We start from the raw sequence: 12865 nt of genomic DNA, 5'->3' as shown, positions 1-12865 counted from the left end.
GCGGGGGCGGCGGGGCCGGACCGGGCCCGCCACGATGCCCCGGCGGAAGCAGAGCCACCCGCAGCCGGTGAAGGGTGAGTGCGCGGCGGCGGCGCTCGGCGGGTTGCAACGAACGCTGAGGGCGGCCCCGGGGCGGCGGCGGGAGCGGCGGCGCCGCCCGGCGACCTGCTGCTGGGCCGCGGGCCGGCCTGCGAGCGGGGCCGCCGGGAGCGGTGTCCCCGCGGGAGTGGCCTCCCGGGGGCGGTGTCCCCGCGGGGAGTCCAGCAGCGCGCCCCGGCGATCGCCCGGCAGCGGCCCCTCCCCGGAGCGTCCCCTGGTAACGACCCGCACCCGGTAACGGCCGCGCCCCGGCGCCTCCCCCGGTTACCGGCCCCTACCCGGCGGCGGTGCCCCGCCGGTGACGGCTGCCTGGGTAATACCGCCGATGGTGACCCCGGTAACGGCCTGCGGCCCCCGGGGGGCCTCCCCTCCCGCCGGGGAGCGCCCGGAGTCGCTCGGGGGCGCCGGGGCCGGTGGGGGAGCGGCGGGGCCGTCTCCTCCGGGCCCGCCCGGCCCGGCGCCTCCCCGCGCTTCGGGCCCGTCTCCGGTGCCGCACAAGGGGGCCGAAGCTGGTCGCGCCCTGCCGAGGCGCCTGGTGAGCCGCGAGCGATGCGGGGATTTACCCAGTGGAGAGGGGCACTGGCGCCCGGCTCCTGGAGCCCGTCCGCCCGCCTGCGCGCCGTTGGTGTGGCTCTGCCCCACGGCGGCGAGCGCCGCGGTCCGCGTGCCTGGGCGGCTCCAGGCTGCGCCGGGCTCGGCCCCAGCTGCCGGGCAGACGGGGCTCCACTCCGAGGGCTGCGCTCCCTGCAACGTGCCGGCAGAGCCTGGTGCCAGGACAAAGCCCGCTCTGTCGCAGGCGCCCGCCGTGGAGCCAGACGCTGCCTGTCGTGGGGAGGGTGCAGAGCGCTTCACGGCGGCCCTTTCGCCATCACAGAAATGTTCCTTTCTGCGCTCAACTGCCAGCACCAGCCAGGGAGCAGCACCGGCACCTGGGGGCCCCGGTGTCGACCTCGGGAGAGCCGCCACTGGCTGCGTCCTTGTCCTGGGGCAGCGCTGTCCTATGCGGGCAGCACCTGCGTGGCTGGGGGCTGCAAAGCCGGGAGCCCCTCCGTGGGGCGTGAGGCAGGACTGCAGTGTTCCCTGGCACGAGTGAGGCTACTGCTGGACACCCCTGTCCGCCCTGCACTTTGCGCAGGGCTCTGGGAGCTGCACTGGGGCGGGCGGTAGCGAGGGGACGCGGCCAGCACTTCCCGGGGTGCGGCTGTGGCGCCTGGGGCTCCCTCCCGCGGGCCCCGGTGTGGGGGCCTGGCTGGTGTTGGGGCTCGGCGCGGGCCGCGGGGGCCCGGCTGGCTGCCGGCCCTGGGGCTGCGGCTGCGCCACAGCTGAGAGCAGAGCCCAGAGCAGGCGTTACGGGGCTGAGCCTTCCTGCCCAGGGCAGGTGGGTGCCGCGAGCTGTGCTTGACCCCTTCTCACCGCCACCGCTCCCCCTGCCCTGGCCCAGCAGTGCCGGTGTCAGAGGGCCCTGAGCCGATGGGCTCAGCCAGCTGCAGCGCTAGGGAACAGGGCTCGCTGGGGGGCTCTAGGACAGGCCACGGCTGTGAGGATCCTCACACTGACGTCCCTAGCGAGGGCGTGCGGCGCTTCGGGGCCGCTCCTGGGCGCCGCCAGGGTGGGCGAAGCCCCCCAGTGCTCACCTGGCYGTGGCTGCCCTCATCGGGCCCGTGCCACCCCCAAAGTGGCCAGCGCTGCCCACCACCGGGGCTGGTGGCACCGAGGGGCTTCGTCCGGAGCAGCCGCCCCCTGACGCTGCCCCATCCCCGYGCTGTTCCCAGCAGACACGCTGGTGGGGAAGATCGCCATCCCAGCCTACACGCTGAGCGACGACGACTGCTCCTCCGGCTACCAGCAGCTGAGCGTGGAGAGCGACCCCGAGGAGGGTGGGGAGCCCGGCCCCGCGGCACTGCCCTGCCGCCAGTGCGGGCTGCAGCTGGCCGCCAGCCTGGGTCAGAGCTGCCTGCAGTGCACAGGGGCCGAGGGGGGCCGCAGCCAGCGCATCGTGTACTCCTGCCAGCTCTGCCCCTTCGCCTCCCACTACTCCAGCCACCTCAAGCGCCATATGAAGACACACAACGGGGAGAAGCCGTTTGCGTGCCCGCAGTGTGCCTACGCCTCTGCCCAGCTAGTGAACCTGACCCGCCACCTGCGCACGCACACAGGGGAGAAGCCCTACCGCTGCACGTGCTGCAGCTTTGCCTGCAGCAGCCTGGGCAACCTCAAGCGCCACGAACGGGTCCACAGCCAGGACAAGCCCTTCCAGTGCGCTGCCTGCGACTACCGCTGCAACCAGAGCCGCAACCTGAAACGGCACATGCTCAGCCACCGCCTGCCTGAAGGCGAGGGGTCCCATCGGCGCGACAAGGACCCAGGTAACGGGGGGGGGGGGACCAGCCCTGGGGGCACCCCACAGCACAGCCCGGGGCAGGGGGAGGTGGGGACCCAGCCCCCCTGCTGCCCCCACGGGCAATATCCCACCATCTACCTTCATGCCAATCCCAGCGCTCGCCCTCAAGCCCCTGGGGCCTGCCAGGCCTGGCGTGACCTGCCGCCAGCCTCACGCTGTGCCCTCACCTTCCCCGGGCACGGCGCAGGTAGAGCATCTTCCCCAGCTCGTGGCCAGGGCTGCTTGGAGCTGGGGGCTGCCCGGGCTGCGCCGCCCTGCTCACRACCCTGCTTGCTTTTGTCCCGCAGAGCCGCTGCTGCCGGAGCTGAGCCTGCACGTGGGCAGCAGCAACGGCCCCTTCCTGCCCGGCTGCGCTCGCCTGCGGGGCGACGAGACAGCCGCGCTGCCTGAGCTGCTCTTTCCCTTCACGTGCCGCATGTGCGGGCTGGTGCTGGACGATGGGTTTGCGCAGGATGAAGGCCTGGCCGAGCAGGTCTGTGGGCGCTGCAGCCTGGCAGTGCTGGGCACCGAGCCGGGCGCCAGCCCCCGCAAGGGCACAGGGGACAAGGGCTTTGCCTGCAGCCTCTGCCCCTTCGTCACCCACTACCCCAACCACTTGGCGCGGCACATGAAGACGCACAGCGGGGAGAAGCCGTTTGCCTGCCCGCTCTGCCCCTACGCCTCCGCCCACCTCGACAACCTGAAGCGGCACCAGCGAGTGCACACGGGCGAGAAGCCCTACAAGTGCCAGCTCTGTGACTATGCCTGCGGCAACCTGGCCAACCTCAAGCGCCACGGGCGCATCCACTCGGGCGACAAGCCCTTCCAGTGCAGCCTCTGCAGCTACAGCTGCAACCAGAGCATGAACCTGAAGCGGCACATGCTGCGGCACACGGGCGAGAAGCCCTTCCAGTGCCGGGACTGCCCCTACACCACCGGCCACTGGGACAACTACAAGCGCCACCAGAAGATCCACGGCCACACAGCTGAGAGCTGGGTAAACCCGCGCAATGCCAAAGCCCTCCTGGCCCCTCCTGCTGTGGGCGCAGCCCTGCCCTGAGACAGCACTTAGCCCCACGCAGGGGCGCCTGGCCCTGCGTGGGGCCCTGGGGTGCCTCAGCTGTGGGGCATCCCGGCCATGGGCCTGCTGCGGTGGCTCTGCCCTCCCTGGGGGAGGGACAGCAGGAACTCCACAGGGGCTCGGGCTGCCTTAATCAGGGCCAGCTGCGCTGGGGGCAGCAGGGACCGGGTCTCCAGCAGCCCTTTCCCCRCGGGGCAGGGCAAAGCCATGGCCAGCGGCTCTGCTGGGCTCGGGCCCACCCCAGCCAGTGTGGCCACGATCAGTTATAGCGGTGGTGCTGCGTCCCTGGGGAGGGACCCTGTTCCTGCCTGTTGGAGCCTTCCTCGGACGGAGTTTGGGGGAAATGGGGTGAGGGGGTGGGGGGAACAGGACTGGCTCCATGGCTGTTGCCATGCCAGTCAGTGTAATTTATATTGTGTATAAAAGCATTAAACAGTCAGTTTTGTTATCTGCTGTTCTCCCTGGGGGCATTGTTCTGCTCCCAGAAAGGGCAGGCGCAGGGCTGCCAACGTGTGTGGGCAAGGGCAGCRGCCCCCCTCCCACCCCTGCCTCAAACAGACGGCCCAGTACCAATCAGGATCCATTTTAATCATCATTGCAGTGTGTAAACATCGGTTACTGTCCATTAATGCTCCGGTCGGTCTGAGCAGCAGGAGATACGTGGTTACAAGCCTAGATTACGCTGGAGTCTATGAGCGGGTTAGAAATAGGGCTCTGCACAGAGCCCCACTGGAGACAGCTTAATGTAGTCTGTCTCTGAGCAGAGACCTAAACGCTAATTTGGCATTATGGAGCCTCACAAGGGCCGCTCGGTGCCACCAGGCTGCTGCCCCCAGCCACCTTGGGGCAGCCACCCCCCTACGCAGCTGGTCGCTTGCACTGGCACTACAGGCAAGCTATGGGCCAGGCCTGGTGCTGGCCCAGGCCCTCCTGGGGCGGGCGGGGGGCAGCTCTGCGCCCTCCAGAGCTGGGCCAGGCTCCGCGACACCTGCTCCAGGGCTCAGCTGGGGCCCGCTGCTTGGGTCAGGCTGGTGCCGTTCTGGGAACAAGCCCCCTCCCAGCTGGGCTCCAGCACAGCGCCCCTCGCTGAAAGCCAGTGGCAGGAGACTTCAGCTGCCCCCACCCTGAAGGCAATGGCGGGTTGGGGATGAGCTCCCCAGCCCTTGGGGAGCAGGGGAAGGTGGATGGTAGCAGGTGAGAGGCACGTCGATTGCAACCTGTCTGCAGGTTGTACATTCCTCAGCGAAGGCCCTTGGGCCCTCAGGCCAGTGCTGTCCATGGGAAGGGGGAGCGACTACAGGTCTTCATCGCCAATGCCCTCAAAGGCGTAATTGCCATGGAAGTCGTTAGCGCCCACATCGTTAGCAGAGCTGGAGTGGCTGATCCCTCGTAGGCTGACTGAGGTGAGCTTGCTCTGTGGAAAGGGGAGACGCGTTAGGGCAGACCCTACTTATCCCCGCGCAGGCTCAGGGTGGCAGCGTCTGACGTGCCCACGTACAACTCACCGAGAGTTTGACCACCGGCTCCCTGGAGGCGTCAGGCGAGTCCTGCGGGACACCGCAGTCAGGCAGTGGCTGAGGCAGGAGGACACCCCAGCCACCCTTCCCACTACCCTCCTGTATCCCTGCCCCCAGGAACCACACTAACCCTTCGGGAACAAGGCCCAAGGCTGCTAGATCCCTCCTCTAGGGAGCCTGGTTACTGGGGACAGGCCTGGGACCTTCTCTTCCCGGGGCTATGGGAGGGAGGCACCGCAGCTCTGCTGTCCCCTGACCCGACCCCTCCCTGCTGCCAGCCCCAGGAGGGCACAGTGAGGCCAGTGTCACCCCTCAGGGCCCCTGGGCTCCTGCACTAGTTCGGGTACCTGGCACAGAACTAAGCCCCCAGCAGCACTAGTCTCCCCTCCCAGGGCAGCGAGGTCCCACTCACCAGCAGTGGTGGCGACTTCACAGCTTGCTGGCTGTCAGAGCGCCGCAGGGCCCCGTTCACCCGCCGGCGAAACATCTGCAGGGGGAGGAGGCTCAGCTCAGTGACAGGGTCCTCACAGGCAGCTCTGGGAGTGCAGCTGGCCCCGACCCGAGAGGAACGAGTGGGGCCGAGCACAGACCCCATGGAGTCACTGGGGCAGGATGGGACCCCCCCAGAGAGGGCATCCGGCCCCAACCCTCACCTTGCGGATGCTGCCTCCGGATTTCTTCACCATCAGCTCATCCACCATGGACTGCAGGCAGATGCTCAGCATGATGGCCTGCAAGATAGAGGCATCACGAGGCTGTTGGAGCCCAGCTCTGCACACCCATGGCCCTCCTGGCACCCTGCACTGAGCCCAGGGCTGCACCCTTGCTCCCGCCCTTCCCTGCTGCCAGCCTGGCATGCAGGCAGCCCTACCTGTGGGCTGGTGATGGTGACCCACTGCAGCCGGTCCTTGCTCATTAGATACTCAAAAGCCAGCTCCAGCTTCACCTCTGACTTCCCTGGGCTGCTCCCTGAAGGACCATTGCTCATCGGTACCTGCAAGGACACACGCTGGGGCTGGAGGTTTTCAGAGGACTTCCCTGACCCCCTGCGCTGATTAAGGGCAGTTGCCCAGCTGGGAGTTTGCCACAGACCGCCTGCCCAACTCGCACTGGCCTTTCACCACCGTCAGTTCTTCTCACAGCAGCAGCAGCCTCTCAAACCATGCTCGTACCAATGACCCCACTCAGCCCCAGACCAGAACTGAGACCTTCCCCAGGCCAGACGGGCTGGGTGCAGACAACACAGCCAGCGGCTTCCCTGGGGAGAGCTGCTAAAGCAGCCTTGCACAGCAGGGTCCTGACAGACCCCAAGCAGCCCTCCCTGCTTCCCAGGGCCCTGCGGGCGAGCGGCACTCACCGAGGACGTGACCCGCCAGCACCGCATGCGCGTGACCTTGAAGCTGCCTTCCTTGATTTGCTCACTCGGCAGCCGCACCTGGAAGTTGAGTTCGTTGTTGCCAGCACTGACAACGACATGGCATCCCTTTTCAGGGAAGTCGGTGATGCAGGGGTCGAACTTGAGATAGCCGTAGTACTTCAGGGTCTGCGCCAGGCGGACAAACTGTGGGCAGAGCCAGGCAAGCTCAGCACAGACAGCCACACTCTCACCACACCTCGGTCCCAGCCCTCCAGGTGAGGAACAGGCACCACAGATGCCCACAGGAGCAGTGCCAGTGCCAGCCTGGTGCCTTGGACTGCTCCAGACACAGCACCGCACCCTCCCCTACCTCCTTCTTGGAGACTTTTTCCTGCAGGGACTTGAGCTGCCGGTGCTGTTCCTTGTTGACGAGGATCCATCCGTGCTCAATGTCCGACACCGTCTGCCAACAAGCAGAGGCTGGTGAGCAGCTGGGCCCAAAGACCCTGCACAGTGGTAGCTGGGGGATGCAGTGCTCCTCTTCTCCCATCTGGGCTGCCCCAACTCACCTGGGCATACAGCAAGTTCAACCCCACACGATGCTCCATTACATCGTCATCATAGGAGGAGTCCCAGTAGCTAGAAGGAAACCACACAGGTCAGCTCATTCCCCATCTCCTAACAGCAGTGGGGTGAATAACACCTCACATGCTGGGACCAGCAGCTGGGCTGGCTCTCATGGCCAGCTCCCTCTGGGTAGCCTTCAGCTGCCCATGCTCCACTCCTCTCCTCCCCATCAGCTGCCAGAAGGAAGAAGTGCTGTCTCTGGGAAAGTAGACACAGGGGCCAAGCCCACCGGAAAGGGCAGCCCAGCCCCAGGTGTCACTGCTGGGGACAGCCAGGCATGTTCCTAGCGGTCAAAGTGTCCCATCAGCTGTGATGGCAGGAGGGAAGGGGGTGTCTCCTCTGCAAAGCAGGGAGACCCTGGACACGATCCCACTGCTCCAGCGGTCGCTGCCCCTTGGGCTCTGCAGCTCACCTCTTGCGCAGAATGATCCTGAACTCGGGGTTGTGCAGGCTGGTGACAGACACGTACGGCAACTCGAACTCCTGCAGCTTCCGCACAACTGCAAGGAAATGGTAGCTCAGCAGTGGCTCAGGGCAGGGGGAGCCACTAGCCCCCCACCACCYGGGGCACACAGGGGGAACCTGCCAGCACCCTGCCGCCCGGGGCAGGGCCACCTGGGTCTAAGAAGGCAGCTCTTGCCCCTGGGCAGGGCACAGCTCTCCCCTTCCCAGGGCAGCAGCCTCGCCACAGCCCTTGCAGGGCTGCCCCCAACGCGCTCTACTCACAGGAGAAAGCTCCGTCCTTAGTCTCTCTCACCAGGAAGAGGCTGAAGTAGCCAACCAGGTCATCAGGCAGATCTAGCTTGGAGGCCACAGCCTGGGGGCGAGAACAGGAAGTCACCACTTCCCACTGCAAGGCAGCGTCCTCGCCCGGGAGCCCCATGGCAGGATCCGGTCTGTGTGCATTATCAGGGGTGGTTCCCACCAGCAGGAAGCCAGGGCCTCAGCCGAGCTGGGGGCCAGGGCAGGGGGTGCAAACGGACAAGCAGGGCCAGGGGAATCATTGCCACCATGAAACAACTGGGGGCCTGCTGCCACGGAGCCGGGCCCAGGAAGGGGCACAGGTACACCGTAACCAGCCCCAGAGCTCCTTGGCACCCAAGACAACCCTGCTCTGGGGTAGGGATAAGGGAGAGAGGGTGAGAGGGCTGCCTCAAGGCTTGCCAGGCTGGGGGGGACACATCCTGCAAATATAAGAAGTCACAGGCTTGGCAGAATGGGCTGGTCCAGCCCAGCACAAGAGTTTTGGCACCTCAAGGACATCCTCCGTCTGGTCCGAGGTAAGGATGGTGACCTTGACCTTCTGGCCATTAGAGAGCAGCACTTCCAGCACCACCTCCTCTGTGGGTATCTGCTGCGTCTCCTTGAGAGAGTAACAGGATTAGCAGCTCAGCCCCATGCGCCACAGACCACCCCACCCCGCGCAGGCTGCCCCCGCAGCCCACCACATCCAGCAGCTCCCGCCCCCTCACCTGCTGGGCCTTGCGCAGGAAGCTGTTGAAGATCTCACTGCCTCCCAGCGTTGGGTCCTGCCGCACTGGATGATGGAACACGGACAAGGAGTCAGGCAGCACGTGGAAATTTGCTTAGCTCCCTGCCCCTTCCCATCTATTCCACAGTCCCTCTGACTGTACCCGGACTGAATGTGCATGTGTGTGCAGGATGTGCGCACAGACAGCTACGGATTCCCTGGAGCTGGAGGCACCAGCAGGTCCCCACCTTTGCCAGCCCGGGGAAAGGGAAGGGCTGGGGACAGAGGAGCAGCCCTGCCTGTCCTGCTCCTCGCCAGCTGACATCCAGTGGACAAGACCAGCTATTACCCGGGCAAGGCTGGGGATGTCAAGATGGGCCACAGCAAATTGAGCTCTTGGGGGGAGGAACTGGTCAAATCCAGGTCCAGAAGGCAGCTGGGCCATAGGAACGGTGATCTGGGCAGTGCCCTGAGCAACCCTAAGAGGGAAGCAGTCATCGAGCCACGGCATGCAGAGTGGGGCATGAGTCACAGCCAGCTTACCAGCCTGCATGTACTTCTCCAGCTGTTCCCGTCGTTGCTCTACCTCTGCTGGGGTGAGGGTGAAGATCTTCTTTGGAGGAAAGGCTGGAACCACATTAGCGCCATACTCTTTCCTTAACTGGGAAGAGAGCACAGCACTATGAGAGCTGCCAGGCAGAGGGTGACTGTTCTGACTCCCACTTCCCAGTGGTTTCTGGGGCCCCGACAAGGGGAGCAGGGAGCTCACGACCACTTTCCCATCCAAATGGGCACCCAACAGTTTGCAAGAACTCAGGCAGGACTTTGCAGAGCGTGAGAGAATGCCTGCACCCAACGCCAAGGACCAGAAAGCGACACCCGCCCAGTCCCATGCTTCGGGGCAGGCAGGTCCAACCCTGGACAGCACAGGCCTACTCACAGCCACCGCACAGCCCGACTCCTCCAGCTCTCCGGCAGCACTTGGTGCACTACCGCAGTGCCCAAGGGCGGCCAACCCACCGGGCTGCCAGCCTGGGCCCCGACCCCATGGGGTCCGGCACCTCGCCTGCAAGGAATGCAGCGAGCACAAGGCCCAGCAGAGCCGCCCCGAGGGGAGGCCGATCTGCCACAGTGCCTCAACCCCCGCCGGGGACCAGCTCCCGCCAGCGCCCTCGGGGCTCCCTACCTGCTCGTGCAGCCCCAGGAGCTGGCTGTACCGCACACGGCAGTGCAACACACCGTTCACATGAATGTTGTAGGCCTGTGGGGAGAAACGTGCGTCAGAACCGAGCGCTCGCAGGCGTGTGCTGGGGACGGAGGGGCCCCAAGGCCTGCCAGGCTGCGGGGACGCAGGCCAGCCCAGGAAGGAGCCTGCACGGGGCCCAGCCCAGGGGCAGGGAGATGGGGGCAGCCCAGGAAGGGGCGATGCTCCCCCAGCCGCAGGGGAGACAGGGAACCCCCTACCGGGTGTCCCCCAGCGTCTCTCCCGTGGGCAGGGCACAGGCACGTGGCGCTGGGGATCCAGCACCCTCTAGGATGGCAGGAAAAGCCAGCCCAGGAGACCACATGGCCCGTTTCTGCTCAGCTGCTCCCCTCGGAGAGGTGGTCGCACACAAGTGACCAGAGGGAGGGGATGTAATGAGGAGCCGGGCCCCAGGCTCAGCTCTCAGCCTGCTCCAGCCACCAGCAGGAGCTGAGCCAAGGGTCGGCTCAGCCCTGACATGCTGTCTGGAAAGGCTCAGATGCGTCTGGCTCCAAGTTACCATGGAAAGACTCCCTGTAAACGGGCCAGGAAAGCCTGCAGCTCCAGGGAGGCCAGGCCTGCTCTGCCAAGCACAGCCCCTGACACCGCTCCGCAGTCGGGTGACCCGGAAGCTGTGCGACGTGAGGAACGTCAGCCCCGCGCTGCCCTGACCTGGGACCGAGCAGGACAGTCTGTCCCATGCCCCAAGAAGAGCTGAGACCCACCTGGCTCCCCTTGCCTGCCCTGAGTACCACCGCAGGAGCTGCAATCGTCTTGCAGGCACTGACCCTAGCCCAGAGACACCGATCCTGCCTGCAGCAGCCAGGGCTCTTGCACCACACACTGCCCCAAAGCCCACGGCTCTGCAGCGCCCGTGCCCCTCGGGCGCCCTCCCTTTGCACAGCCCAGGGGCCTTCTCCCAGCTCTCGGCAGACAGCATCTCCAGCAGCTCGGGGGACGGGCAGGACAGGGCCGGGCACCCTGCGGCTGCCTCTGCGAGGCCACGATCCAGCCCCCTCGGTGCATGTGACAAACAGCCCCCCCTGTGCACAGCCGCTCGCCAGCCCCCTCCAGCACAGCCAGGACCCGAAGAGGATGCTGTCAGCAGCCACAGACCAAACCTTAGCAAGTGAGGAGTGGATCAGATAAACACCCAGGACTCGCACACACAAGTACAATAAAGGTGCTGAAGGGTTTTGGTGTGTTGCTCATCGAAAGATGAGTCAGCGCCAGCACAGACCTGCAGCTCAGTAAATATGGTAAAAACTGCTCAAAAAGTACTAGCGCATTAAAGGGATACGTCTGTTTGACACCAGAAAGGTGTAACYCTGCTTCTGTCCAGCCACAGGGAGGGCGAGGAGTCGCTCTGCAGCCTCGTAGACRTGGGTGTCCCCAAGTCAGCATGCAAAGATAACCCCCGCAGCGAGGAGGAGAGGCGGCAGCCAGCTCATTTTTCAGCTCATTTTTCAGGCCCCCACAAGCCCTCCCGAAAACGTCAGTGCAGCAACGCTGCGGCCAGCGCGGCATCCAGGCTGGGCCCAGACCAGCAGAGCAGGGGCTGGCAGCCAGCTCTGGAGAGCGGGCACCGTGCAGCTGGGACGCAGTGCCGGGCTCCACCGCCCGCCTTGGCCTCCTCCTCCTTCTCCTGCGGGTGCATGGCCACGAACAGCCCCTGCCACAGGGCAGGGAATTCCTTCCTCGCGGACTGCCTGGCCATCCCAGGCCAGCACGACACGTCCCAGCGCCCCGCCGCGTGAGGCCCACAGGCAGCCTGCCCTCCCCGCAGACAGCGAGCAGAGGAACGCAGCACTGGACTCATTCACCTCCGTCCCCACCGCCGTCCCTCGCCTGTACAGCCAGAGGAGCCTTCGCCTAGCCACAGCCTGTGGCGAGAGCCTGCTCTGCGCCAAGCGCTCTCCCTGCCAGCCCGCGAGGGATGGAGCGGAGCAGAGAGGAGAGAGCGCACGCTGCCAGGGCCCGGGTCGCTCCAGCCAGGGCACGAGGCACCCTAGCGCGCTGCCTCAGCCCAGCATCTGCACTGGCACACCGGGGACCCGCTCCGCCGCGGAGCTGCCAAGCCATGAGGGCGTTCACGCCGCGCAGAAACAAAACAGGAAGCCGGGGGGCGGACGGGCTGGTGGGCTGTGGCTGCGCTCCAGCCCCCAGGAAAGGCCGCAGCGCTGCCTCCGGCCAGCAGCCAGCCCACCGCAGGGCCGGGAATGCCGGGGCGGTGGGGAACGGCCTCCCGCCCCCAGGCACGGACCGTCCCGAGCATCCCCTACGGGCAATGCCCAACAGGCTGCACCCGGGCACAGCGCCCTGCAGAGCCACCCTCACCGGTCCCGATCGAGGCCACCAGGGGAGACACTGGCTTTGGAAACGAGGCCCCACTCTCTGTCCCCCCAAAATGCCAGGCGGGGCTAACGCACCTTGGCTACAGGAGACAAGCACCCTTTCCTCAGCATCTCCGAGCCCATGCGGGACAGCCGTTCCCTGCTGCCACCTCGTCAGCATTGCTGAGGAACGCGGGGCTGAGAAAGGACCAAAACCAGCCCTCACCAGGGCCCCACCGCACCACTGTGCTCCTTACGGACCAGAAACACACGTCCTCGCACCCAGAGAAGGGACTGCGCAAGGTGACGACACACCCAGGCAGGACCCCACCGCCCTGCAGCGGGGCTGGAGCAGCCCCCGGCACGCCGGCCGGAGAGCAAGCCCACGGCGCAGAGCTGGGCTGCCACGGGGACCCGCAGCGATACCTCCCTGCTTACGGCCCGGCAGCAGAAATCCCACCCAGAGGGGCCCTGGCCCAGATCCAGGCTGGGTGCCCGCAAGCGGCCAGGCCAGAGCCGCTCAGTGCCACCCTGCCATTCCCACGAGCAAACGAGCGCTCCCGGCCAGGGCGGAGGTGCCACCGCAGAGGCAGGGCCAGGAAGCTAGGGAGCTGATTCAGGGATTCCAGCAGGTTATCGGAGAGGTCCAGGAGCTGCGCCGTGCTGCCTGTCACGCTCCGCTCCCTGCAGCCGCCCCCCGGACCTGGGGGCAGGGGAGCACGGGACCTCCCCGTGGCTGCCCTCCGGACCCCGGGGC

At 66.3% G+C, this 12865-nt stretch overlaps 2 protein-coding genes across 3 annotated transcripts; one reads left to right on the top strand and one right to left on the bottom strand.

Moving 5' to 3' along the window:
• The first annotated feature begins 6 nt into the window (after positions 1 to 6).
• Positions 7 to 3923, top strand: ZNF513 (zinc finger protein 513). Of its 2 annotated transcripts, none has more exons than XM_026090053.1 (3): positions 7 to 74; positions 1875 to 2465; positions 2788 to 3923. In XM_026090053.1, the coding sequence occupies exons 1-3, from the start codon at positions 35 to 37 to the stop codon at positions 3537 to 3539; spliced, it is 1383 nt and encodes a 460-aa protein (XP_025945838.1). In that variant the 5' UTR covers positions 7 to 34; the 3' UTR covers positions 3540 to 3923. The 2 variants fall into 2 exon arrangements, with proteins under 2 accessions (XP_025945838.1, XP_025945837.1); XM_026090052.1 differs by having other exon boundaries at positions 1872 to 2465.
• A 204-nt stretch (positions 3924 to 4127) lies between these two features.
• On the bottom strand, positions 4128 to 11432 carry SNX17 (sorting nexin 17). The gene is made up of 15 exons (XM_026090037.1): positions 11400 to 11432; positions 9719 to 10063; positions 9076 to 9193; positions 8534 to 8598; positions 8314 to 8424; positions 7788 to 7878; positions 7474 to 7561; positions 7004 to 7073; positions 6805 to 6897; positions 6435 to 6638; positions 5949 to 6071; positions 5731 to 5808; positions 5490 to 5564; positions 5066 to 5107; positions 4128 to 4974 (listed from the first exon to the last, which is right to left on the bottom strand). The coding sequence occupies exons 1-15, from the start codon at positions 11430 to 11432 to the stop codon at positions 4855 to 4857; spliced, it is 1656 nt and encodes a 551-aa protein (XP_025945822.1). The 3' UTR covers positions 4128 to 4854.
• Positions 11433 to 12865: the final 1433 nt, after the last annotated feature.

This window comes from Apteryx rowi, unplaced genomic scaffold (assembly GCF_003343035.1).
Source record: "Apteryx rowi isolate R43461 unplaced genomic scaffold, aptRow1 scaffold_847, whole genome shotgun sequence".
NCBI lineage: Eukaryota > Metazoa > Chordata > Aves > Apterygiformes > Apterygidae > Apteryx > Apteryx rowi.
The sequence above is the reverse complement of the archived record's forward strand: the minus strand, read 5'-3'. Positions and strand labels throughout refer to the sequence as shown.

What these genes read in the sequence shown, in the direction of transcription:
- SNX17 (XM_026090037.1), bottom strand. Translation starts at nt 11,432, where the DNA reads ATGCACCCGCAGGAGAAGGAGGAGGAGGCCAAG. An exon ending in AGAAGGAGGAGGAGGCCAAG is followed by an intron (nt 10,064 to 11,399) that starts GCGGGCGGTGGA and finishes CTGCCATCCTAG; the next exon opens with AGGGTGCTGGATCCCCAGCG. An exon ending in AGCCGGTGGTCAAACTCTCG is followed by an intron (nt 4,975 to 5,065) that starts GTGAGTTGTACG and finishes CCCTTTCCACAG; the next exon opens with AGCAAGCTCACCTCAGTCAG.
- ZNF513 (XM_026090052.1), top strand. Translation starts at nt 35, where the DNA reads ATGCCCCGGCGGAAGCAGAGCCACCCGCAGCCGGTGAAGG. An exon ending in TCGGCGCGACAAGGACCCAG is followed by an intron (nt 2,466 to 2,787) that starts GTAACGGGGGGG and finishes TTTGTCCCGCAG; the next exon opens with AGCCGCTGCTGCCGGAGCTG.